Source organism: Schistocerca americana, chromosome 6 (assembly GCF_021461395.2).
Source record: "Schistocerca americana isolate TAMUIC-IGC-003095 chromosome 6, iqSchAmer2.1, whole genome shotgun sequence".
In the NCBI taxonomy this organism is placed as follows: Eukaryota; Metazoa; Arthropoda; class Insecta; order Orthoptera; family Acrididae; genus Schistocerca; species Schistocerca americana.
In genome coordinates, this window is record NC_060124.1 from 89,999,791 (window position 1) to 90,024,960 (window position 25,170).

The window sequence follows — 25,170 nt, forward strand, 5'->3', positions numbered from 1 at the left end:
GTTAAACTTCGGTTACACGATAAGTCGGTCTAATCTAAAGGCCGTAAACTCAGCTAAATACGTAGGAATTACAATTAAGAACAACGTAAATTGGAAGGAACACACAGAAAATGTTGTGAGGAAGGCTAACCAAAGATTGGACACTTAGAAAACGTAACAGATTTACTAAGGAGACTGCCTACACTACGCTTGTCCGTCCTCTTTTAGAATACTGCTGCGTGTTGTAGGATCCTTACCAGAGAGGACTGGCGGAGTACATCGAAAAAGTTCAAAGAAGGGCAGCACGTTTCGTATTATCACGAAATATGGGAGAGAGTGTCACTGAAATGATACAGGATTGGAGCTGGACAACCTTAAAAGAAAGGCGTTTTTCGTTGCGACGGAATCTTCTCACCAAATTCCAATCACCCACTTTCTCCTCTGAATGCGAAAATATTTTGTTGACACCGATCTACATAGGAAGAAACGATCACCACGATAAAATAAGGGAAATCAGAGCTCGTATGGAAATACACTCCTGGAAATGGAAAAAGAACACATTGACACCGGTGTGTCAGACCCACCATACTTGCTCCGGACACTGCGAGAGGGCTGTACAAGCAGTGATCACACGCTCGGCACAGCGGACACACCAGGAACCGCGGTGTTGGCCGTCGAATGGCGCTAGCTGCGCAGCATTTGTGCACCGCCGCCGTCAGTGTCAGCCAGTTTGCCGTGGCATACGGAGCTCCATCGCAGTCTTTAACACTGGTAGCATGCCGCGACAGCGTGGACGTGAACCGTATGTGCAGTTGACGGACTTTGAGCGAGGGCGTACAGTGGGCATGCGGGAGGCCGGGTGGACGTACCGCCGAATTGCTCAACACGTGGGGCGTGAGGTCTCCACAGTACATCGATGTTGTCGCCAGTGGTCGGCGGAAGGTGCACGTGCCCGTCGACCTGGGACCGGACCGCAGCGACGCACGGATGCACGCCAAGACCGTAGGATCCTACGCAGTGCCGTAGGGGACCGCACCGCCACTTCCCAGCAAATTAGGGACACTGTTGCTCCTGGGGTATCGGCGAGGACCATTCGCAACCGTCTCCATGAAGCTGGGCTACGGTCCCGCACACCGTTAGGCCGTCTTTCGCTCACGCCCCAACATCGTGCAGCCCGCCTCCAGTGGTGTCGCGACAGGCGTGAATGGAGGGACGAATGGAGACGTGTCGTCTTCAGCGATGAGAGTCGCTTCTGCCTTGGTGCCAATGATGGTCGTATGCGTGTTTGGCGCCGTGCAGGTGAGCGCCACAATCAGGACTGCATACGACCGAGGCACACAGGGCCAACACCCGGCATCATGGTGTGGGGAGCGATCTCCTGCACTGGCCGTACACCACTGGTGATCGTCGAGGGGACACTGAATAGTGCACGGTACATCCAAACCGTCATCGAACCCATCGTTCTACCATTCCTATACCGGCAAGGGAACTTGCTGTTCCAACAGGACAATGCACGTCTGCATGTATCCCGTGCCACCCAACGTGCTCTAGAAGGCGTAAGTCAACTACCCTGGCCAGCAAGATCTCCGGATCTGTCCCCCATTGAGCATGTTTGGGACTGGATGAAGCGTCGTCTCACGCGGTCTGTACGTTCAGCACGAACGCTGGTCCAACTGAAGCGCCAGGTGGAAATGGCATGGCAAGCCGTTCCACAGGACTACATCCAGCATCTCTACGATCGTCTCCATGGGAGAATAGCAGCCTGCATTGCTGCGAAAGGTGGATATACACTGTACTAGTGCCGACATTTTGCATGCTCTGTTGCCTGTGTCTATGTACCTGTGGTTCTGTCAGTGTGATCATGTGATGTATCTGACCCCAGGAATGTGTCAATAAAGTTTCCCCTTCCTGGGACAATGAATTTACGGTGGTCTTATTTCAATTTCCAGGAGTGTATATACACTACTGGCCATTAAAATTTCTACATCAAGAAGAAATGCAGATGATAAACGGGTATTCATTGGACAAATATATTATGCTAGAACTGACGTGTGATTACATTTTCACGCAATTTGGGTGCATAGATCCCGAGAAATCAGTACCCAGAACAACCACCTATGGCCGTAATAACGGCCTTCATACGCCTGGGCATTGAGTCAAACACAGCTTGGATCGCGTGTACAGGTACAGCTGCCCATGCAGCTTCAACACGATACCACAGTTCATCAAGAGTAGTGACTGGCGTATTGTGATGAGCCAGTTGCTCGGCCACCATTGACCAGACGTTTTCAATTGGTGAGAGATCTGGAGAGTGTGCTGGCCAGGGCAGCAGTCGAACATTTTCTGTGTCCAGAAAGGCCCGTACAGGACCTGCATCATGAGGTCGTGCAAATGTAGGGTTTCGCAGGGATCAAATGAAGGGTAGAGCCACGGGTCGTAACACATCTGAAATGTAACGTCCACTGTTCAAAGCGCCGTCAATGCGAACAAGAGGTGACCAAGGCGTATAACCAATGGCACCCCATACCATCACGCCGGGGGATACGCCAGTATGGCGCTGACGAATACACGCTTGCAATGTGCGTTCACCGCGATGTCGCCAAACACGGATGCGACCATCATGATGCTGTAAACAGAACTTGGATTCATCCGCAAAAATGATGTTTCGCCATTCGTACACCCAGGTTCGGCGTCGAGTACACCATCGCAGGCGCTCCTGTCTGTGATGCAGCGTCAAGGGTAACTGCAGCCATGGTCTCCGAGCTGATAGTCCATGGTGCTGCGAACGTCGTCGAACTGTTCGTGCAGATGGTTGTTGTCTTACAATCGTCCCAATCTGTTGACTCAGGGATCGAGGCGTGGCTGCACGATCCGTTACAGCCAAGTGTATAAGACGCCTGTCATCTCGACTGCTAGTGATACGATGCCTTTGGGATCCAGCACGGCGTTCCGTATTACCCTCCTGAACCCACCGATTCCATATTCTGCTAGAAGTCATTGGATCTCGACCAACGCGAGCAGCAATTTCGCGATACGATAAACCGCAATCGCGATAGGCTAAAATCCGACCTTGATCAAAGTCTGAAACGTGATGTTACGCATTACTCCTCCTTACACGAGCCATCAGAACAACGTTTCAGTTGGCAACGCCGGTCAACTGCTGTTTGTGTATGAGAAATGGGTTGGAAACTTTCCTTATGTCAGCAAGTTGTAGGTGTCACCACCGGCGCCAGCCTTATGTGAATGCTCTGAAAAGCTAATCATTTGCATATGACAACATCTTCTTCCTGTCGGTTAAATTTCGCGTCTGTAGCACATTATCTTCGTGGTGTAGCAAATTTAATGGCCAGTAGTGTAGGTGTTCGTTCTTTCCACTCGCTATACGGGATTGGAATAATAGAGAATTGTGAAGGTGGTTGGATGAACCCTCTGCCAGGCACTTTAATGTGATTTGCAGAGTATCCATGTAGATATAGATGTAGATGTAATAGCCAAAGGATGAGCACATAGGGCGCGACCAGAAAACTAGGTGTTGTGAAAGCTATTTTTTTTTAAGGTCCTATTTGTCGCAAAGTCAAATCCACGGTGAAAATCCGATGTCGCCCTGTGCAGTGGTCTTGCACAATGTCTTTAGTATGCTCGTTGAGCGCGTCACGTCGCACTTTTCAGTTCTGAGCGCACAGTTATCACGGGAAGGTGCCTAGAACAACAGTGTCTCCCGCCAACTGTGGCGTGCGTGCTGTCTTTCGATTTCTTCATGCTGAAGGCTTCCGCCTGATTTCACGCAGCGTACATAACGTAACTGTCATGCGTGACAGCGAAGTGTACCAATGGTGGAGGAACTTCTAAGTTTACTGACGTTCATGTCGCAGATTATCAGAGAAAGAAGCGAATGTCAATCGATGATCTTGTTCAGCGAGCGGATCCGTCGATTCGACAAAATCGTCCTGTCCTTCGGGACAATACACGGTGGCACATTACAGTTGCAACAAAGACGCTTCTGCAACGTTTTCCATGGGAAGTGTTTGACCACCCACTATGCAGCCCGGCCTTGGTTCCCTCTGATTTTCGACCCTTTGCTCACATGAGGCGCTGATTGTGAGGACAATATTTTGGTACAGACAACGAGCTGCAGACCAGTGTAGAGAATCGGCGGAAAGCATAGACGTTCGCATTGTATGATGATGGTATTGGAAATCTAGTACAACGCTACGACAAATGTCTAAGTTGGAGTGGCGACTATGTACAGAAGTAGCTGGAAGGTGTAGCTAAATACCGAAAAAAAAGTGTTTTTCACCCTGGTTACCATTTCGCGACCGATTGAACCGTGAAAAAAGAAAAAACCCTTGTACAATGGTAGCAAGATACTGTCACGAATTAGTTACAAAAGGATGGAACGAGTGGTAGCAGCGGAACTAAGGAAAGACTAATTTGGGTTCCGCGAAAAAGTAGGTATTTAGTAGACAAAGCTGATTCTAAGAACACATATATGAATAAGGCATTCCTGTATTTACAGTCTTTGTATATTTAGAACAAGTTTTTGACATGTTGATTGGAATAAATTATTTTGGACACTGAAGTTATTTTGGATAGAATATGGAGACTGAAACATCATACACAATTTGTGCGGAGATCATCCAGCGGTTGTAACAGTCGAAGGACACGAAAGAGTAACAATAATCGGAAAAGGGAGTGTGGCAGGACTGTAGCATATTCATGGTATTCAATCTGTACATACAGTAAACGGTAAATGACCCAGGAGAAATTTGGAATGAGGATTCAAGTTCAGGGTGAGAAAATAAACACCTCAACATCTTCTGATGTCACTGTAATTCTGCCAAAGAAATTAAAGAACTCAGAAGATTGGTTGAGCGGAATAGACACTGTCTTGAAAACTAGTCACAAGATGAAGTTTAACAAAATTAAAGTAAGATGGAACGTGACCCTTCGCGCTGAGCCGTTCTGTAGCCCAACAGATGAGACCATTTGTAATGCATTAGGGAACCGTGTGCCTTTGGGTACTTAAAATGACGATCTGTCCTTAAGGAAACCTGGCTGTTACAGTGAAGTTAATTAAGACCATTGATCTCTAATGGGTAAGCATTAGAACATATCTATTGACAGGCATGAATATGCTATACACACAATGATCAACCAAAATAATGCGACCGCTGCCCACCGTGGGTTGAATGCCACCTGGCGGCAAGGAAAGTACGTAAGAGGAACAGAGGCGAGTGAGGAATCACTCTAGCGACGGTATGGGCCGCAAATGGAGAAACAAATAAATTTGTGTGTCTTTGACACAGGGCAAGTTGTTACGTCCTGTCGCCTGGGGACGGTAGCGCTGGTTGCTGTTGTCGTGCGACGGTTGTGAGCATCTTTGGAAACTGTTTGAAGGACAGTATTTTTCAGGGTGGAGCGGCTAAAAGTAGCCCTCCTTGGATTTGTGATTTCTTGCCAGAGAGGTCACATTTCGTAGTAACTTACGGAAAGTCGTCGAGTAAAACAGAAATGATCTCTGCGTTCCCCAAGGTAGCGTTGTAGGTCCTCTCCTGTTCCTTATCTATATACACGATTTAGGAGACATTCTGAGGAGCAGACCTAGGTTGTTTGCAGATGACGCTGTCGTTTAACGCCTAGTTATATCTGTATTGTGCGAAAATTGGCAATTGACCGTAAATAATGAAAAGTGTAAGGTCATCCACATGAGTGTTAGAAGGAATCCGTTAAACTTCGGTTGAACGATAAATCAATCATATCCGAAGGTCGTAAATTCAACTAAATACTTAAGAATTACAGTTACGAACAACTTAAGTTGGGAAGAACACACAGAAAATGTGGATAAGGTGAGCCAAAGACTGAGTTTTATTAACAGAACTCTAAGAAGATGCAACAGATCTACTAAAGAGACTACCTACACAACGCTTGTCCCTCCTCTTTTGGAATAATGATGCGCGTTGTGCGATCCTTACCAAATAGAATTAACAGTGTACATCGACAAATGTCAAAGAAGGGCAGCACGTTTTGTATTAGCGATAAATCGGATTTGGGGTGGACATCATTAAAACAAAGGCGTTTCTCGTGCGGCGGGATCTTCTCACGAAATTCCAGTCATCATCATTCCACTCCGAATGCGAAAATATTTTGTTGACACCAACATACATAGGGAGAAACGATCCTCATAATAAAATAAGGGAAATCACAGCTCGCTCGGAAAGATATAAGTGTTCGTCTTTTTTCGCACGTTGTTAGAGAGTGGAATAATAGAGAATATTATGAAGGTGATTCGATGAACCCTCTGCCAGACACTTAAGTGTGATTTGCAGAGCATCCATGTTGATGTACATGTACAGCTGATCTTTATATCTGTCATTTCGTTCGACACAACAAGGAGTCGTGTCCCATCAACAAAAGTACTCATTAGAAGGGTATTGAGTTGGAGAAGGGGCAATGTCCAGATAAACAAGCTTGTGGTGAATCTATTTCAATAAAAAAAGAAAATAGACGATGTAAAATAATTCTATGATACATACTTGACGAACAGAAACTATTTTATAACACTATCTACCAATGGACAGCGAAGGATAGGCAAGACAAAGCTGAAGTACACGAACTATTGCCTGTCGCTGAATTTTGCTTGTGGTTGAAATTTCGGTACATTATGAATAAACCTGTATGCTCATAGCGCACTCTTTTGTTGCTGTAATGAATTTGAACAATTTAAACTTGCATAACACAATTCTTCCGCTGTAAACAGTACGCCAGTTGGCTCATCAACATCATTATGTTCGGAAAAAAGGATCGTCACCAGTACATTCATCGGATTACTGACCACACTCGATAGGTGAAGTATGTTATTATGCTGGTGTCTGACTGTGAAGCCAGCTGCTACATAGCAACTCGACGACATCATGCATAAAACTGTTGTGTAATAAAACAGCTAGTACACGGCCCCTTTTCCAACTCACTGACACACACCGTTGTTACCTCTTGCACTAAAAGGAAAAAATGGAGGTAACATTCACCAAGGTCTTCGATACAAACATCTCTTACTTGGTGTATGCCATCAATGTAGCCAAATATGAGCTAATTTCTGAATTTGATAAATGTTCTCAAGCCTTGTAATTTCGCTGTAACATTGCCATTCTAATAATATACTTTTAGAACGATGTTCACGACCAAATATACTGGTCAGAGAGATTAGCTTCACTTTGCCAGAGTGGAGCCAGAGTGTGCTAGTAGCAACGATGTGGTAATGTACTTGCCCCGCCCTGGAATGAAGATAGCATTTGGAGCAATTTTTGTAATATGATGTCTAAGGAGATATATTAAGCAAAAGGACTGTAACATTGTATGAATGAGAAAAGGTAACATTTAAAGGTAAGGTGGTTTGTTATATTTGTAATTACTTAGTATGCTGATTGCTATAACACTGCTTATGGTTTAGATTTTCTGTAAGGTTTTTGTAATGAAGTTACGTGGCTTTTTCACAACAGTGATAACTGCTAAAGAGATATTTTGCGAATTAGTTCATATGTGAGAAATGTGGGAAGTTGTATTGTTGCAACTCTAAGAAGATGCAACAGATCTACTAAAGAGACTACCTACACAACGCACAATTGAAGCACAATTAAAGCTTAAAGAATCGGTACAGTTATATCTTTGTCAGAGAGATTAGTGCCCGTTTTTCATTTGCATTCATGGTTTTATTTGACTGCACACTCGCGTTGTACATCACTAGTATGGTGTCTGAAACTTAGTTTTGACAGTCAGATAAGTATTTTATAAGAAACAAGATCGCAGAGCAAACTAGCGGTCCATTGCGCACAGGGAAGCCATAAATTACATTATCATCGTAGCTCATATTCAGAGTTAGGCACAGTGATTGTCCGAGTGCATTTACGAGAATAATGTCACTAGAAGTTCAGAGGTTTAATGGGAGAGAAATATTTTATGAAAGAGCTACATTATGATTTCAAACAGATTTAACATATAAAGTCGGGTGCGTTTTATTCAGTGACCAATTGTTGTGTATTTACGATAATAGTCAGGTAAAGCAATTGGTTTCTAAACTAACATAGAATCGTAACAGTCAGGACCAACTTTTAACACAAAATCAGTTTGTCGCTGAATCAGCGTATGTAAATTTTTTTGAGAACAAATTTCTTTCTCGCAATCGTATTGTTTGATCTACCGGTTACTCCAGATTTCACATCATACAGCATGAGGTTCGAATAATTCCATTTCAAATAAGCTTCTGATATTTTCGGTCAACATTTCATAGTTACTCAACTTTGCATGTTTTACAGTCTGACTTCACAATTATACGAGTATTAAAACGTTTTAAAGGATACGTTCACGTTTCAACTGTTGACCTACTTAACGATACTTTCAAACTTAAGAAGGCGTACCTGTGACCAATTGAAGCACTTTGCTGCTAGTTATTCTCATACAGGAGACAACATACCAGATAAAGACCAAAGTGAGGATAAAGTTGGGAATCTCTTTTTGTATAGTTTGTTTTCTAGTTACGCAACGATGGCTATTCAGAAAGTTTCAACTCCAGATGCACAGAACTTAGATCCAACCGGTATATCATATACACTCCTGGAAATTGAAATAAGAACACCGTGAATTCATTGCCTCAGGAAGGGGAAACTTTATTGATACATTCCTGGGGTCAGATACATCACATGATCACACTGACAGAACCACAGGCACATAGACACAGGCAACAGAGCATGCACAATGTCGGCACTAGTACAGTGTATATCCACCTTTCGCAGCAATGCAGGCTGCTATTCTCCCATGGAGACGATCGTAGAGATGCTGGATGTAGTCCTGTGGAACGGCTTGCCATGCCATTTCCACCTGGCGCCTCAGTTGGACCAGCGTTCGTGCTGGACGTGCAGACCGCGTGAGACGACGCTTCATCCAGTCCCAAACATGCTCAATGGGGGACAGATCCGGAGATCTTGCTGGCCAGGGTAGTTGACTTACACCTTCTAGAGCACGTTGGGTGGCACAGGATACATGCGTACGTGCATTGTCCTGTTGGAACAGCAAGTTCCCTTGCCGGTCTAGGAATGGTAGAACGATGGGTTCGATGACGGTTTGGATGTACCGTGCACCATTCAGTTTCCCCTCGACGATCACCAGTGGTGTACGGCCAGTGTAGGAGATCGCTCCCCACACCATGATGCCGGGTGTTGGCCCTGTGTGCCTCGGTCGTATGCAGTCCTGATTGTGGCGCTCACCTGCACGGCGCCAAACACGCATACGACCATCATTGGCACCAAGGCAGAAGCGACTCTCATCGCTGAAGACGACACGTCTCCATTCGTCCCTCCATTCACGCCTGTCGCGACACCACTGGAGGCGGGCTGCACGATGTTGGGGCGTGAGCGGAAGACGGCCTAACGGTGTGCGGGACCGTAGCCCAGCTTCATGGAGACGGTTGCGAATGGTCCTCGCCGATACCCCAGGAGCAACAGTGTCCCTAATTTGCTGGGAAGTGGCGGTGCGGTCCCCTGCGGCACTGCGTAGGATCCTACGGTCTTGGCGTGCATCCGTGCGTCGCGGGTCCGGTGCCAGGTCGACGGGCACGTGCACCTTCCGCCGACCACTGGCGACAACATCGATGTACTGTGGAGACCTCACGCCCCACGTGTTGAGCAATTCGGCGGTACGTCCACCCGGCCTCTCGCATGCCCACTATACGCCCTCGCTCAAAGTCCGTCAACTGCACATACGGTTCACGTCCACGCTGTCGCGGCATGCTACCAGTGTTAAAGACTGCGATGGAGCTCCGTATGCCACGGCAAACTGGCTGACACTGACGGCGGCGGTGCACAAATGCTGCGCAGCTAGCGCCATTCGACGGCCAACACCGCGGTTCCTGGTGTGTCCGCTGTGCCGTGCGTGTGATCATTGCTTGTACAGCCCTCTCGCAGTGTCCGGAGCAAGTATGGTGGGTCTGACACACCGGTGTCAATGTGTTCTTTTTTCCATTTCCAGGAGTGTAGGTGTGAGATGTGATGTATCCAGGAACAAGACTCTCATAATCTCCTCTTGTTTGAGCGGAAAGTCTTGAGAAAAATCTTCAGTCCAATGCAGGAATCGAGTGACTTGCCATAATGCTAAGAGTGGTAAGATTAAGACACAGTGAAACTTTATTGCGCTGTGCTATTACCTATGCGTCACGAAATGATCATCGAGCTGAGAAAACCAGTTGCGGTCGGATCATGCACCGTCTGCTTTCATGCCTAGCAGCTAAACTCGTTGCAAAATTGATTGAACTAGTTATCCTTCAGTCTAAATTCTCCAAGCCTCGGCAGATTACTCGAATTTAAATTAAATATAACCAGATAAAAATTTAATGAAAATGAGAAAAATGGGTTGTATTCTTTCGAATAATTGATTTCAAGCAACACCAAAAGATTTATGTTGATACACCTGATAATTTTTCAGTAAAATAAAACACAAATACGAATTTATCCAAGAAAAAAAATAACAATAATAATCAGTTGCAGTAAAGATTGCGTGTTTGCGTATTTAGGTGGTAGCAGATTTCACAGTGACTAATGAAATATCACTGGTTCGCGAGAAATAGTGTTCCATTGCGTTAAACTATTCACAAAACAATCATCAGCTCAGATACAAAGTTCACTTTAGTGATTAGTACATCAAAACTATTGTAATCATGACTAGATTCCAACAGACTAAACACAATTATTCCATAAAGCAGGAGAAATAAATCAAAGTTGCCTATCCCCAGTTCCAAGTGACTGACAGATTCTTTAAGTCCCATTCAGCCCGAAATTCTTCTAACACTAAAACGTCCGGATGTCAGTCAGATCGGTACCAGACGTTGTATATCGACAGATAATCAACCTAGTCCCATATATTTTTAGCCATGCTCAGGAGAATGTGCGTAACCGGTAGTTAATAAGTAACACATAATCCACGGAACAAGGGAAAAATGTAACTGTGAGCGTCGGGCGTGTAGCCTTCCCTGGGGAAGCCGGTAGAACGTTAGTTTGACTTAGCAAGGTTCCCGGGTTCGAGTCCTGATAATGTCAGTTTTTGTACTGTAGTACTTGTGAAATTGTTATAAGAGACAACACTGACATGTAAAAGGGTTGTTCGGAGGTTATAACAATGTTCTACAGGCAGTCCGCTTTCGCTTCGTTTATTTGAGTGTAGCAAACCTGTAGAGTACGTTTGTACGAGGGCTGTCCACAAAGTACATTACATTTTCGTTTGTGTCCGTTAGGGGCGGGGCTAGCGCGGCCATCTTGGTGTCATGGCATTCCACCGCTCAGTCGGCGTCCTGCCGTGCTAGTGAGAGGTTCGTGCTGTACTCCGTTGAGTCACTGTGACAGTTTGAAATGTCAGCGTTAATTGAAAATGCCGCGAAGTGTGAAGTGCGTGCTGTAATAAGGTTTCTGACTACAAAAAACTGTACACCGATAGAAATCTATCGGCAGCTCTGTGAAGTGTATGGGGACAACATAATCACTGAAGGTGGAGTGTGTCAATGGTTCATAAAATTTAAAAATGGCCGAACTAACGTTCACGACGAAGAGCGAAGTGGAAGACCCAGCATAGTGACTACCTAACTTGTCGAAAAAGTCGATGCCGTGGTCCGTGAAAACCGTAATTTCCCAATAACGGAACTCTCTATGAGTTTTCCACAAATTTCACGAATTTTGTTGCACGAAATCATTACCGAAAAGCTTGGTTACCACAAGTTTTGTGAAAGATGGATTCCAAAAATCTTGACAGAGATTCACAAAAATCAGCGAATGGCTGCAGCGTTAACGTTTTTGGATGCTTACGAGAAAGATGGCGACTCATTACTCGATCGCATCGTTACTGGTGACGAAACATGGGTTAAGCATGTAAACTGCGAAACAAAATTGCAGTCAATGCAGTGGGGGCACACAAATTCCCCCCAAAAACCCAAGAAATACATGCAGACAATGTCGGCAAGGAAGGTGATGGCGACTGTCTTTTGGGACAGAAAAGGTGTGATTTTTGTGGATTTCCTGGAAAGAGGCACTACAATAAACTCTCAAAGGTATTGCCAAACTCTGCACAACCTCAGAAGAGCAATACAAAACAAGCGCAGGGGAAGTTGAGCTCAAAGATCTTGCTGATTCACGACAACGCCCGGGCCCACACGGCAAATGCCACTCGTGAAGTTCTCGAATCTTTTAAGTGGGAGTTGTTTCCTCACCCGCCGTACAGTCCCGACCTGGCACCAAGCGACATCCACTTATTCCCAGCAATGAAGAAGTGGTTGGCAATGCAGCGTTTTGAGGACAACGCACAGCTTCAATAAGAGGTAACCACGTGGTTGAAGGCGCAGGCGACCGAATTTTACGATGAAGGAATTTCCAATCTCGTCCATCGTTACGATAAGTGCCTTAATTTAAATGGCAACTATGTAGAAAAGTAGTATTTAAATGTGGCTTTCATCTGTATATAATAAAAAAAATTCCCAATGCTTTATTTATTTTTAATTCCAAAACATAATGTACTTTGTGGATAGCCCTCGTAGTTTCACAGAATGAACATAAATAATCAGAACAGAAGAACAAAGAAACAACAATTTGTCACACATGACAAATTGATAGTATTATTGCTATTAATACATCAGCATGCGTGATTTGATTGTTTCTTTTGTCCTCTGTTCCGATTGTTTACGTTTACTCTGTGAAATTACAAATGTATTCTATAGGTTTGCTTCTTTCGAATAAACGAAGCGAAGCGGACTGACATTAGAACATTGCTATGAACTCTGAAGAGACCTTTCCCATGTCAGGAACATGTTGTCCCATACAACAATTTCACACGCACCACAGTACAAAAACTGGTTTGACTAGGTCTCGAACCTGGTACGCTTGGTAGGACAAATTAAAACTATATCGAATTCTCCACGGGAACTCTGTTCCAGAGGCAGTCATAGTTACGCTTTTCCCGTGCTCCGTTACTTTTATTTACCATTTACGCATGTTTTCCTGGACAATAGCACACAGCACAAACTATATCGGAGTTTTGGTTGATACTCTATCTATAAGAAGTTTTTGGTACAGACCTGACTCTGACGTCAGGAGGTTGGGGTGTAAGTACCAACTAATGTGAAAGTCTACGTGCAGCCACTTGCTACATAAAATCTATAACCCTAACAACTCACAAACACACACGTTACCTCAATGACTGTCCGGCACAGAATGACCAGGAGCGGCCGTTCGCTCACCCTTATAAGCTCTTGGTTAGCCTGCCAGTACTTATGATGAACGCAAAATACATAAAATGGACCACCATTTAAAATGTACACAAAGCACCAATACAATATATACAATGACGCAGAAAAAGTAGCAACACTAAAAAAATAATTAGTGTACAGTAATAAAATTTCGAGAATATATTTTTGTAGGTAACGTATTTAAGCGATTAATATTGCAAGGTCACAGCTTAATGTATGCTCGAGAGAAGCCATTGCAAATGTGAAATGCTGGTACATTATTAACTGGTGTAACCGCCAGAATGTCGAATGCAAGCACACAGACGAGCATGCATTGTATTATATAAGCGCCGGATGTCAGTTGGTGGGATAGAGTTGCACTCCTGGAGCACTGGTCAGTCGCTATAGGGACGGTTAATGGCGTTTGTGGATGACGCTGGAGTTGTCCGATGACGTCCCATATGTGTTCGTTGGAGACAGATCTGGTGATCGAGCAGGCTAAGGCAACACGTCGACACTCCGCAGAGCTTGTTGGCTTACGACAGCGGTATGCGGGCGAGCGTTACGCTGTTGGAAAACACCCCCTGGAATGCTGTTCATGAATGGCAGCATAACAGATCGAATCACCAGGTTGACATACAAATTTGCAGGATGGGTGCGTGGGATAACCACGAGAGTGCACTTGCACTCATATGCAATTGCAACCCGGACCACAACTCCAGATGTAGATCCAGTTTGTCTAGTACACAGACAGATCGGTTGCAGGTCCTCAACTAGCCTCCTTCTAACCAACACACGACCATCACTGGCACCGAGGCAGAACCAACTCTCATCAGGAACACAGCAGATCTCCACCCTGCCCTCCAGTGAGCTTTCGCTTGACACCACTGAACTCGCAAATAGCGGTGGTTTGGGGTCAATGGAAATGGGTCAATAAAATAATAAATGTCTTGTGACTAGGGCCTTCCATTGGGTAGTCCGTTCACCGGGTGCAAGTCTTCCGATCTGACGCCACTTCGCTGACTTGCGCGTCGATGGGGATGAAATGATGATGATTAGGACAACACAACACAACCTTAGCGGAGAAACTCTCCGTCCCAGCCGGAAATCAAACCCGGGCCCTTAGGACTGACATTCTGTCTTGCTGACTATTCAGCTACCGGGGGGCGGACATTGGGTTGATGGAATGCACGCTACAGCGCGTCTGGGTCAGAGCTGCCCTCGAAGTAACCGATTCGTAACAGTTCATTGTGTGACTGTGGTGCCAACTACTGCTCAAATTGCTGCTGCAGATACAGTATGTTGCACCAGACTCATAAGCCCAAATCGAAGGTCTTCCATTTCGGTAGTGTCACGTAACCGTCCCGTGCCCGGTCTTCTTCCGACCGTACATTCTCGCGATCACCACTACCAACAATCACATACAGTAGCTGCATTCCTGACAAGTCTCTCTGCAATATCGCAGAACGAACATCCAGCTTTTTGTAGCTCTGTTACACGAGCTCGTCTAAACTCGGTGAGGTGCTGATACTGGCGTCTTTGTCGCCTTAAGGGCGCTCTTGACTGACATTTACCACGTCCAGTCTCGAAAGTAACTGACACTCTCGGCAAACCTGATTTGCATCCTCCTAGTGGCGTGAAATTTGAACAGATAGCTTCTTGCATAAACAGTAAAGATGGCCTGCTCAACAGAACGTCCCTTTGCACTCTCATTGGTCTTATCAAATATTATATTCGAAGTACAACTTTCAAGGAAGGAGGCAGGCGGCGGTGACCTACCAGTGACCCTGGCGATGCGGCCGCCGTCCTTTGCGAGGCGGTGTCCCGTCTGTCCGGCCACGTGCGCGCCCAGGCTGTGCCCCACCACGTGCATCCGCGCCCGCTTCCCACCTGCTGTGTCCTCCAGGAAGCGTACCAGGTCCGCCACACTCTCCGATACCCGCCACGTGTTCCACTTGGGCCCCAGGTACAGCGTCGATGAAGCCAGGCTGCCCCAGTCCACCGCCACCACGTTCACGTCGCTGGCCTTCAGGTATGCTGCAACACGCCGTACCGTGTCACACCTAGAAAAGCCGACAACACATTGGAAACATCCATATTCATTAAAAACAGTATCAGTATTATACGTCGATATCATATTCTCGATATGCTCTTCCTAGACATCAAGGGAGTCTACAACCATATCTCGCATTCTGGTCTCAAGTTCGAACTTCACTTGTACGCTCTTTCTATCAGTAACAGCTGTCTGATTGCATTCTTTCTTACTAACCAACCATCCATTGTAAAAATCAATAACACCCTCCCTCGAATTTTCCATCGAACTGCTGGCATGCCCAAAGGATCCATCCTATCATCAGTTCTCTATCTCCCATACAGAGCCAACATCCCAAAACGCCCATCCTCTGCACCTCTTCCAAAATATTGATCACACTGCATTTCTCGCAGTCCAACCTACGTTCCAATCATCCCAACGGTCCTTCCAGCTTCAGCTCGACAACTGCACCTCATAGTGGTACAAGTACAGGAAAAGAGGAAACTCTGTGACCAGGCATTGAAGACCATGCAATAGTTGACTAGTCGCCAGATAATCCTCTGCCATTCATCATCGGATGCAGTATGAAAGCTCATGGGGTCTGCACACCTCGCTCCTGGCTGTTGTTGACGTTTAGATCTTCCAGCTGCTACTTCTCAATCATATTGCTCCTCAGTTGGCATCATGAGGTTTAGTGCACCCTGGTTCAGTCCTCCCATCAAGAAAAAATCGGTGGCGGTACTGGGAATCGAAACCAGATCCCCCACTTGACGGTCTTTCACATTGACCACTCAGCTACAGAGGTGGATGGTGTCACCAGTAGTACCTGGTACCTGCAAAATTATAGGTAATAATTATAGGAAAAACCACCTGACTATCCACAACTGCCCAAAGTATGTAACTAATCTGGTATACTTTATTATTTACCTAAAAGAAAGTCCACAGCAGACAAAAGCTAATAATTGGTCAAACACTGGGATTTGCTTCCATGAGAATTAACTATACACATAAACTATCATCCATCCCACTTCTATCTAAGGCAATGTGTATGAACATCTGCTCCACTCAAGATATTTCACCTCCTTCAAATTCTAGAACGACCTGTAATCATTCTCATTTTTCTGTTCTGAGTACCTTCTATCACTTGTATCATGCACTAGCTCATAAAGACGCTGTATCTGCTCAGACATCTAGAACACCTTTGCCTTTCCTATATTTCCTACAGGCTTGCCTCCTGGTACTCTATAGTCATCCCATCCTTGAGAAACCCAGCTTGCTGGTGCATCTAGTCAATGTATCCCACGTTGCCCCTGTCTTCATATGCTCCATGTCCAACGAAACATCAGTCGCCTTCCAATAGAACACCATGAACCCATCCATGAAATTTGTACTTCCTTTCAACTATAACCTAGGCTATCAATCACACCTGATCAAAAATGAAAGTTCTAATCTTTCTTTTCCTTACATTTATATTCCACCTATCAGTATAGACATCCCATGTCCTTTACCATGTAAGTTCTTCCTTCTTTTGGGTCTCTACAGTCCAGTGTAGACCTTTATCACTTCAATGATTTTGTGTCCGTCCTAGTGCTCTCCAATTTCTGTATCCCATTTTCTGTATGTGTGACACCATCTATGTAACTGGCTTTTGGTCGACCACTCCCACTGAAATTTTGAGTTAGTATCTTCTTTAGCACCTCTTTATAGGTTATAGACATATCCATGTCACATGCACAGCCAGCCTCAATCTTGCCCACTTTACTATTCTTCTGACAGGTGACTCTTTATGAGTGGTATAAAGCTCATTGTTATTCCATCTTCCTCACGTCCCTCCCATACAGCACAAACCTACTCCTTGGAGCATTTTCCTCTCGAAGGCATCTGACTTGTTGGAAACCCTTAAGTCATTCGCACATGGGACGTGTTTTATGTCATAAAGCACACCAAATGTGTATTTGTCGTGGTTGCTACATGCTCTGAAATGGCTTGGTACAGATCACGGAGTGAGCAGCTCACCATTATTTTTGACTGCAGTGTTCTTCAGTAGCAGTTGCCAGCTACGCTATTAAGTGCACTGTTATTACGCTGTTTATACTAAAAGTACGCTATTAATACTTACATGCTCACATCATATGCCACAGCTCTTGCTCACTTTTAGATTAGATTAGATTAGTACTTGTTCCGTACATCATGAATACGACATTTCGTAATGATGTGGAACGTGTCAGGTTAATAAAAGGTGCCTATACAAGATATTACATTACACAAAATATTACACGACACTTAATATTTTTAATGTTTTTTTTTGTGGGCGTTGGGGAAATTACCCACGTATTATATCCAAAAATTCATCTAATGAGTAGAAGGAGTTGCCATTAAGAAATTCTTTTAATTTCCTTTTAAATGCTATATGGCTATCTCAGACTTTTGATGCTATCAGGTAAGTGACCAAAGACTTTCGTGGCAGCATAATTTACCCCCTTCTGAGCCAAAGTTAGATTTAACCTTGAGCAGTGAAGATCATCCTTTCTCCTAGTGTTGTAGCCATGTACACTGCTATTAATTTTGAATTCGTTCGGATTGTTAATAACAAATTTCATAAGTGAATATATATATTGTGAAGCTACAGTGAAGATCTCTAGCTCTTTAAATAAGTGTCTGCAGGATGGTCTTGGATGAGCTCCAGCAGTTATTCTGATTGCACACTTTTGTGCAATGAGCACTCTTTTACTCAATGATGAGTTACCCCAGAATATGATGCCATAGGAAAGGAGAGAATGAAAATAGGCATGGTAAGCTAATTTACTGAGATGTATATCGCCAAAATTTGCAATGACCCTAATAGCATAAGTAGCTGAACTCAAACGATTCAGCAGATCCTCAGTGTGTTTCTTCCAGTTCAACCCTCATCAATGCATACACCTAGAAACTTTGAATATTCTACCTTAGCTACCGATTTCTGATTGAAGTCTATATTTATCAATGGTGTCATTCCATTTACCGTGTGGAACTGTATATACTGTGTTTTGTCAAAGTTTAATGAGAGCCCATTTACAGAGAACTACTTAATGATTTTCTGAAAAACATCGTTTACAATTTCACCAGTTAACTCTTGTCGGTTGGGTGTGATAGCTATACTTGTATCATCGGCAAAAAGTACCAGCTTTGCATCTTTGTGAATATAGAATGGCAAGTCATTAATATATATTAAGAACAGCAGAGGACCCAAGACCGAACCTTGCGGCACCTCATTCTTGATTGTTCCCCAGTTTGAGAAATCACCAGTTTTTTGCATATTATGTGAACTGCTTATTTCAACTTTTTGCACTCTTCCAGTTAGGTATTTTTTAAACCATTGGCGCACTGTCCCATTCATACTACAGTATTTGAGCTTATCTAGAAGTATTCCATGATTTACACAATCAAAAGCCTTTGATAGATCACAAAAAATCCCAACGGGTGACTTCCGGTTACTCAGAGCATTTAATATGTCATTAGTGAAAGTATATATAGCATTTTCCGTTGAAAAACCCTTTTCGAAACCAAACTGACATTTTGTTAAAACTTTCTTTTTACAAAGGTGTGAAGCTACTCTACAATACATTACTTTTTCAAAAATTTTGGATAAGGCAGTCAGAAGAGAAATTGGGCGGTAATTGTTGACATCAGACGTATCCTCTATTTTATGCAGTGATTTAACAATGGCATACTTCAGTCTATCTTGGAACATACCCTGCTTCAGAGAGCTATTACATATGTGACTAAGAATCCCACGTATTTCTTGGGAACAAGCTCTTATTATCCTGCTGGAAATGCCATCAATTCCATGTGAGCTTTTATTCTTGAGAGAGTTTATTATCTTCCTAATTTCAGCAGGAGCTGTGGGTGGAATTTCACTTGTATCAAATGGTGTGGATAAGTCCTCTTCCATTAACTGCCTTGCTTCTTCTAATGAACATTTAGATCCTATTTTCTCTACAACATTTAAAAAATGATCATTCAAAATGTTTTCAACTTACGGCTTGTTGTTTATCAAGGTCGGCCGGTGTGGCCGTGCGGTTAAAGGCGCTTCAGTCTGGAACCGCGTGACCGCTACGGTCGCAGGTTCGAATCCTGCCTCGGGCATGGATATGTGTGATGTCCTTAAGTTAGTTCGGTTTAATTAGTTCTAAGTTCTAGGCGACTGATGACCTCAGAAGTTAAGTCGCATAGTGCTCAGAGCCATTTGAACCATTTGTTTATCAAGTTTCCATTCGCTTTGATGGTGATGCCATCATCCTGTACTCTTGGTTGCCCTGTCTCCCTTGTAATAATATTCCGAATCGTTTTGATTTTGTTATCAGAGGTATTAATCTCAGACATGATGCACATGCTTCTGGACTTTATTTTTCTGCTTTCTGCGTTGTACATGTCCTGTGTCTTTAAAAATTTAGTTCAGCTTTTCTTTCAAGTTGGCCTGATGCATTTCACTTTGCCAAACATGTAGAATACGTAGTACCTTGGGTCGACAGTGTATGTTGGGATAATCCTTACTTTTAACGTAATGTAAGATTTGCTACTCCTTGGTTGAGTCTATTATATATTCTGTGACCACATGATAGCCAAAGTTTTCTCTTCATAACTTCAACTGTACTGAACCTTGGGTGAATCAGCCAGTCGCGTAGAGTGCAGTCTAGATTTTCATTGGTCCATCTTCCTTTATAAATGACATCAAAAACTGCAGATTATACTTCTATTACATTAATATGAAACTCCCAGAACTAAGCATCAAATATGAGACGGCTGTAACTGCTGACATATGGTTTCCTGGCATTTTATTATAACAAATCGTACCAAAAACGGCACGTTTTCAGAGATGCTCATTATGACTGTACTTTGAAGCAGCAAGTACTCGATAATGTAAAAACTACCTGATATGGAAATAAACTCCATATGACTTAATCCAAGATGGTATTTGCCATGTTGCACTTACGATATAAATTCGATGTTACATATCACTGGTCACGTTACCCTCCATGTGGTAAAATCTGACTTTCCAGATCCTTTGTTTAACATTTTCTAGTGTTAGTGGAACGTGAAATTCTACGTTGTGACATCCCAAAGGTCGACCAGCTCCACATCCACGAATGATTTCATTGCACATGAGAGATGCCTTTACTGTTAGTGACCATGTTTCTGAGTCACACATGAGTGCTAGTGCTATAGATGTTATGAAGGTGATTAATTTAATGGTACAAATTAAGAGCCCTGAGAAAACAGTTTTGTTAAGGCAAATTAAGCTCTATCGGCTGCCACTAGCTGTTGGTTAATTTCACATGAGGTATCGTTGTTATGGATCATATTCAGTACCAAGTATTCAGATTCCTTGACCTTCTCAGATTCACAGCCAGATGCAGTTACTAACTTCGACATGTTTCCCACCTGTGCTCTTTCATAAGCCCTATATTTCGTCTTAGGAACATTGATTGTCAGTTCCCTGTCCTTTTAAAACTTGTTCTAATACAATAAACGACCCTTCATTGCTCTCAGACATTTTGGGACTATGTCTATATCATCGGCACAGGCTAAAAATTGCACCGATTTTTGAACGATCGTTCTCCTGGACAGCAGATCAGCTTCTCTTTTCGTAAGTTTTAGTGATGTGACAAAAAGAAGGCGCTTCAGCATACTCCCTTGATGTATACCATTGACAATATGCAGGGGCTCTGACAGTACTCCTCGAACACTGACTCTGCTTCTCACATTGCCCACTGCCATCCTCACCAGCTTTTCAGGCATTCCCATCTCTCTTAGGGCAGCATATAATTTATCCCTATTTACACTATCATATGCAGTTTTAATATGAATGAGGAGTTTGGTTCTTTTTTCCATATAACATCCTCTGCATCTGACATTCCAACTCTTCCTAACAGTTACCAGTAACTCCCATCATATCATACTAAAAGACTTTACATATCATCGCCATCATGCATTTTACATAATTAAGTTTTTCTTCTTCTTCTTCATATCATGCCTAAATCATTTCTTATATTCTCATTTATTTTAATATTCCCTCTTACATCCTTCCACTCTTCTTAAAACATCGTTTCGTGAGCCTGTATTCTACTCCCTTGGTTTCTTGTTTTTGTCCATGCTTCACTTTAATAAATAAGGAGTGCTACGATTATGTAAAACTTGAGTTGGGTTTCTTTCCTGGCTTCATTCTGCAATTATTTTACGATCATTCTACATATGGAAGTAAAGTTATTTAATTTTTAGTTCACGTGTTGGCTATCTTCATATGTGATGTCGAATCCTAGATATTTAAAATTGTTCAACTTCCTCCAATATTTTAATATTAAAGACTATTTTTGATCTTACTGGTTATATGTCTCGAGATGCTACCACTCGTTTTACCTACAGACAATTTGAGGTTGTAATCTTAGGCTATGCTGCAACTTATGGATCACATCTGAAGGTCTTCTTCATTTTCTGCAATCAGAGGTAAGTCATCTGCATATGAGACTGCATTTAGTTTAGTTTCATAGTCTAAAAAACTACAGTTTTATACAACGTTTTCCATTTACTGATCACTTTGTGTACGTATATATTGAAAGATCGTCAGAGAACTATGTCACCCTTATCTTACCCCATTTTCTGTGGGCACTGATTTTGTGATGTCACATATCTACAACAAAGTTAGTGCTGTGTATACACTCTTAATAGCATTTATGAGGCAAGATGGATAACCTCTTTCAGCCATTATGTTCCATAGCATTCCTCTGTTCACATGATCAGATGGATTTTCAAAATCAGTAAAAGCAAGATGGGTTTTCGTATTTAATTCCCGTCTCCTATCTGTAGCTTGTTGTAGTGTAAAAGCGTGATCAGTAGTTGGTCGTTCCTATCTAAAACCTGGTTAGTCTTGTTTTCAGGACTTTGTAATATGACTTATCAGCTGAATCCTGGAGGCCTATATCTCTGTAGTTACATAATGTAAACATCACTCACAGATTAAGCCTTAGGCCTGTTCCGATTGGCCGACTCCTGTCTACAAGGAAGTATGAGTTATTATATTTAATTTAATTTTTTACATCAAACTGCAAATTATATCATCCAATGGCTAAAGAGTGGCAATTTGGACTCCGCTAGCCCACCCCTATTATGGGTTATGTAAATGACTGGTAAATTAAAAAAACTGCCGCAACATTGACAATCGTGACATATTTCTCAGATATATTGGGCTTTCACGATTTTATTTTCTATGTACTTCTACTGGTACTGGATACAGATTATCGCAGTTTTCTGATATCCTGCCAAATGTTGTTTTTGTTGTCTTTTTCAATTTGAAACCTCCTCCATAGCTGAGAATGCTAACACACACCTATGCAATGGCGGAGGTACTCGCATCGAATCCTGATGGTGGAAGAAATTTTCACCACCGGTATATGGCAGTAAAGTGGAAGAGAATTGGTGGCATAAATTTCCTGATCGCTCATGTTGGCGCCAATGTCTTGGCTTAAGTTTCTGGTCTCTCTGCAGTGTAACATAAACTGGAAACATGTACACTGTTATGGAGATGTTCGTCATATGTATACATTAAGTAGGGCAGTCTTCATGGTAGTACTCGAGACCAGTAGGCTATTTGCCAGCATAGGATTTCACTCTCTCACTTCTCTCACATCACACAGCAGAAATATGACACCACGCTGTTCACACACTAATTACAGTCACATGCAGTCAACAGATACTCTTAAGGCACAACTTTCACACATCATCTCTTTGGAAAGGAGATACTCTTAAGGCACAGCTTTCACACATCATCTTTTTGGAAAGGAACTGTTGTGTGCACAGGAAGAAAATCCTCTCCAATTAGCGGACTGAACAATGCCTTGCAAACAACAGAATATACTCTTCACTCTAATGTCTGGTTTACACATCACTACAAACTAGTCTCTCCGTGCAAACCTCTTCATCTTTGCATATCTACTCCAGCCTGCATCCATTTGAGGCTGCTTATTGTACTCAAGCCTTATCTCCCTCTACAGTTTTTAACCATCACACTTGCCTCCATCATCAAACAGACCATTCCTTGATGTCTCAGGATGTGTCCCATCAACTGATCCCTTGTTTCAGCTACGTTCTGCAGAATACTTTCTTTCTTGATACTTTTATTAATTTATAAGGGTTTATCAATCAATCAATCTAGTCTAATAATTTTATTTAAATTAAATGTAATGAAGGTATTAATTTTACAAAAATTCAACAAAATTCTAGACAAAACTTGTGCATCAATTAACAACAACAGATTACAAGAGTTTCCTGTTTCAAACCTAGCAAGTTTTTCACTCTCTTTGACATCTGAAAATGTGATCCATAAAAATATCGATATTTGATGTCTGATATGTCACAAAAATCGGTAGCAATTGTGTAATTAATCGAAAAGTCTATATATCTATATTTCAAAAATCTGTTTTTCCTAAAACCCATTAAGGTGAGAGCTTGGATAATCCCTTTCAAAGAGCAGGCTGATTTGCTTTCCTACTCTATTCCAGCTGAAAGTAGTGGTCTATCTCTAATGATCTTGTCATTGTCATCAGGATGTTAAACCCAAATCTATCTTCCCGTTCGTTTGGCAGTTGTTCATTTTAGTGGAAAGGCATGAGCTCTGAGAAGCCACCATTCAGGGTTTTTCTGTGTCAGTCACCAAAAACGTTCATGCCGTTTTGGATGCCAAAAGTAACTCTAACTTCATCCTGTGGTGATTCGCCTTATTTTATCCGGCTCCTATGGAAACGTTTTTGATGACTGAGTTCTCTCGTTGGACTGTTTGGCACACTGCAGAAACTTGGGCATTCGCTTAGAGTGCATGGGAAGAGAAGCTCCAAGAGAACAAGTAGCACTGGTCTGTCATATGAGTCAGCGGACACTGGGGCAGGGCCAGTTCACTGTGGCGTCTAGCAGATGGCAGCAGTGGTAACTCACCATCCTTGAGGTTCTGCACGGTGGTGCTGTTGAGCGACGACATCCAGCCGTGCACTATGAACTTCGTCTCCTTCTCCGGGTCGAAGGGGCTGTGACTGAGGCGCTTCTTATCTCCAGGCACCAGCCGCTGCGACGAGTGGCGGTTCTTCCTGCGAGCAAAGCCGTTATGTAGCCGAGCTCCAGCACTGGCTCTGGATGCACAAAGGCGAATCAGTAAGCTGAGGCAATTTTTTTCTTCTCCATTGGTTGACAGCACTTTCTCAACAATCAAGTACCTTAACCTCATCGTTGTTCTTGTGGATTAACTGTGCCTGATCGGTGGACAGCTTTAGTCATAGTATCTTTGGGCCATTTTATTATGGTTGCCCTGTTGTCCCTGTACAACGAGGTAGAAATGAAGGGAGCGGTTCGATATCTCTATTCTGAAGGAACTATCGGTGCTGTGATTACTCACAGAATGCATCTGCAGTATGATGATAGCTGTCATAGTGAGTGAAAGCTTTACGAGTAAATAAATCGCTTTAAAAGTGGACGTTAATCTGTCTGTGACGAAGATTTGGATAGGCCATCCAGTTCGTAACTGGACAGGAACAGCGACGATCGTCGTGCCAGAACTGAGGATATTCCACATGAACTGAACATTAGCCATGGTTCAGCATTGACAACCGTCCACGAATCTGTAAGCCATTGTAAAATTTGTGCAACTGAGTACCACGTGAACTCACAGACACAAACAGAAACATTTGGAAATGTGGAAATCATATTTCAATCGTTCTGAGGAGGAAGGTTAAGACTTTCTCATTCGTATAGTAACCTTTGATGAAACATGGCTCCATCAGTACGAAGCGCAAAGTAAGCGACATGGTGTAGAAACATTCATCTCCGCCTACAGAAAAAAATTCCAAAGCCAAGATTCTGTACCAAATTTGATGATGACATTGTT

At 43.2% G+C, this 25,170-nt stretch overlaps 1 protein-coding gene across 1 annotated transcript in view; it reads right to left on the reverse strand.

Moving 5' to 3' along the window:
• Positions 1–25,170, reverse strand: part of LOC124619797 (pancreatic lipase-related protein 2-like) — a 200,383-nt gene that overhangs the window by 49,309 nt on the left and 125,904 nt on the right. Inside the window, exons 2-3 of the mRNA XM_047146388.1 lie at positions 24,228–24,376; positions 15,011–15,268 (exon numbers count right to left, since the gene is read on the reverse strand). Of these exons, the coding sequence (XP_047002344.1) occupies positions 15,011–15,268; positions 24,228–24,270 (301 nt within the window). The 5' untranslated portion in view covers positions 24,271–24,376. The remainder of the gene's footprint in view (positions 1–15,010; positions 15,269–24,227; positions 24,377–25,170) is intronic.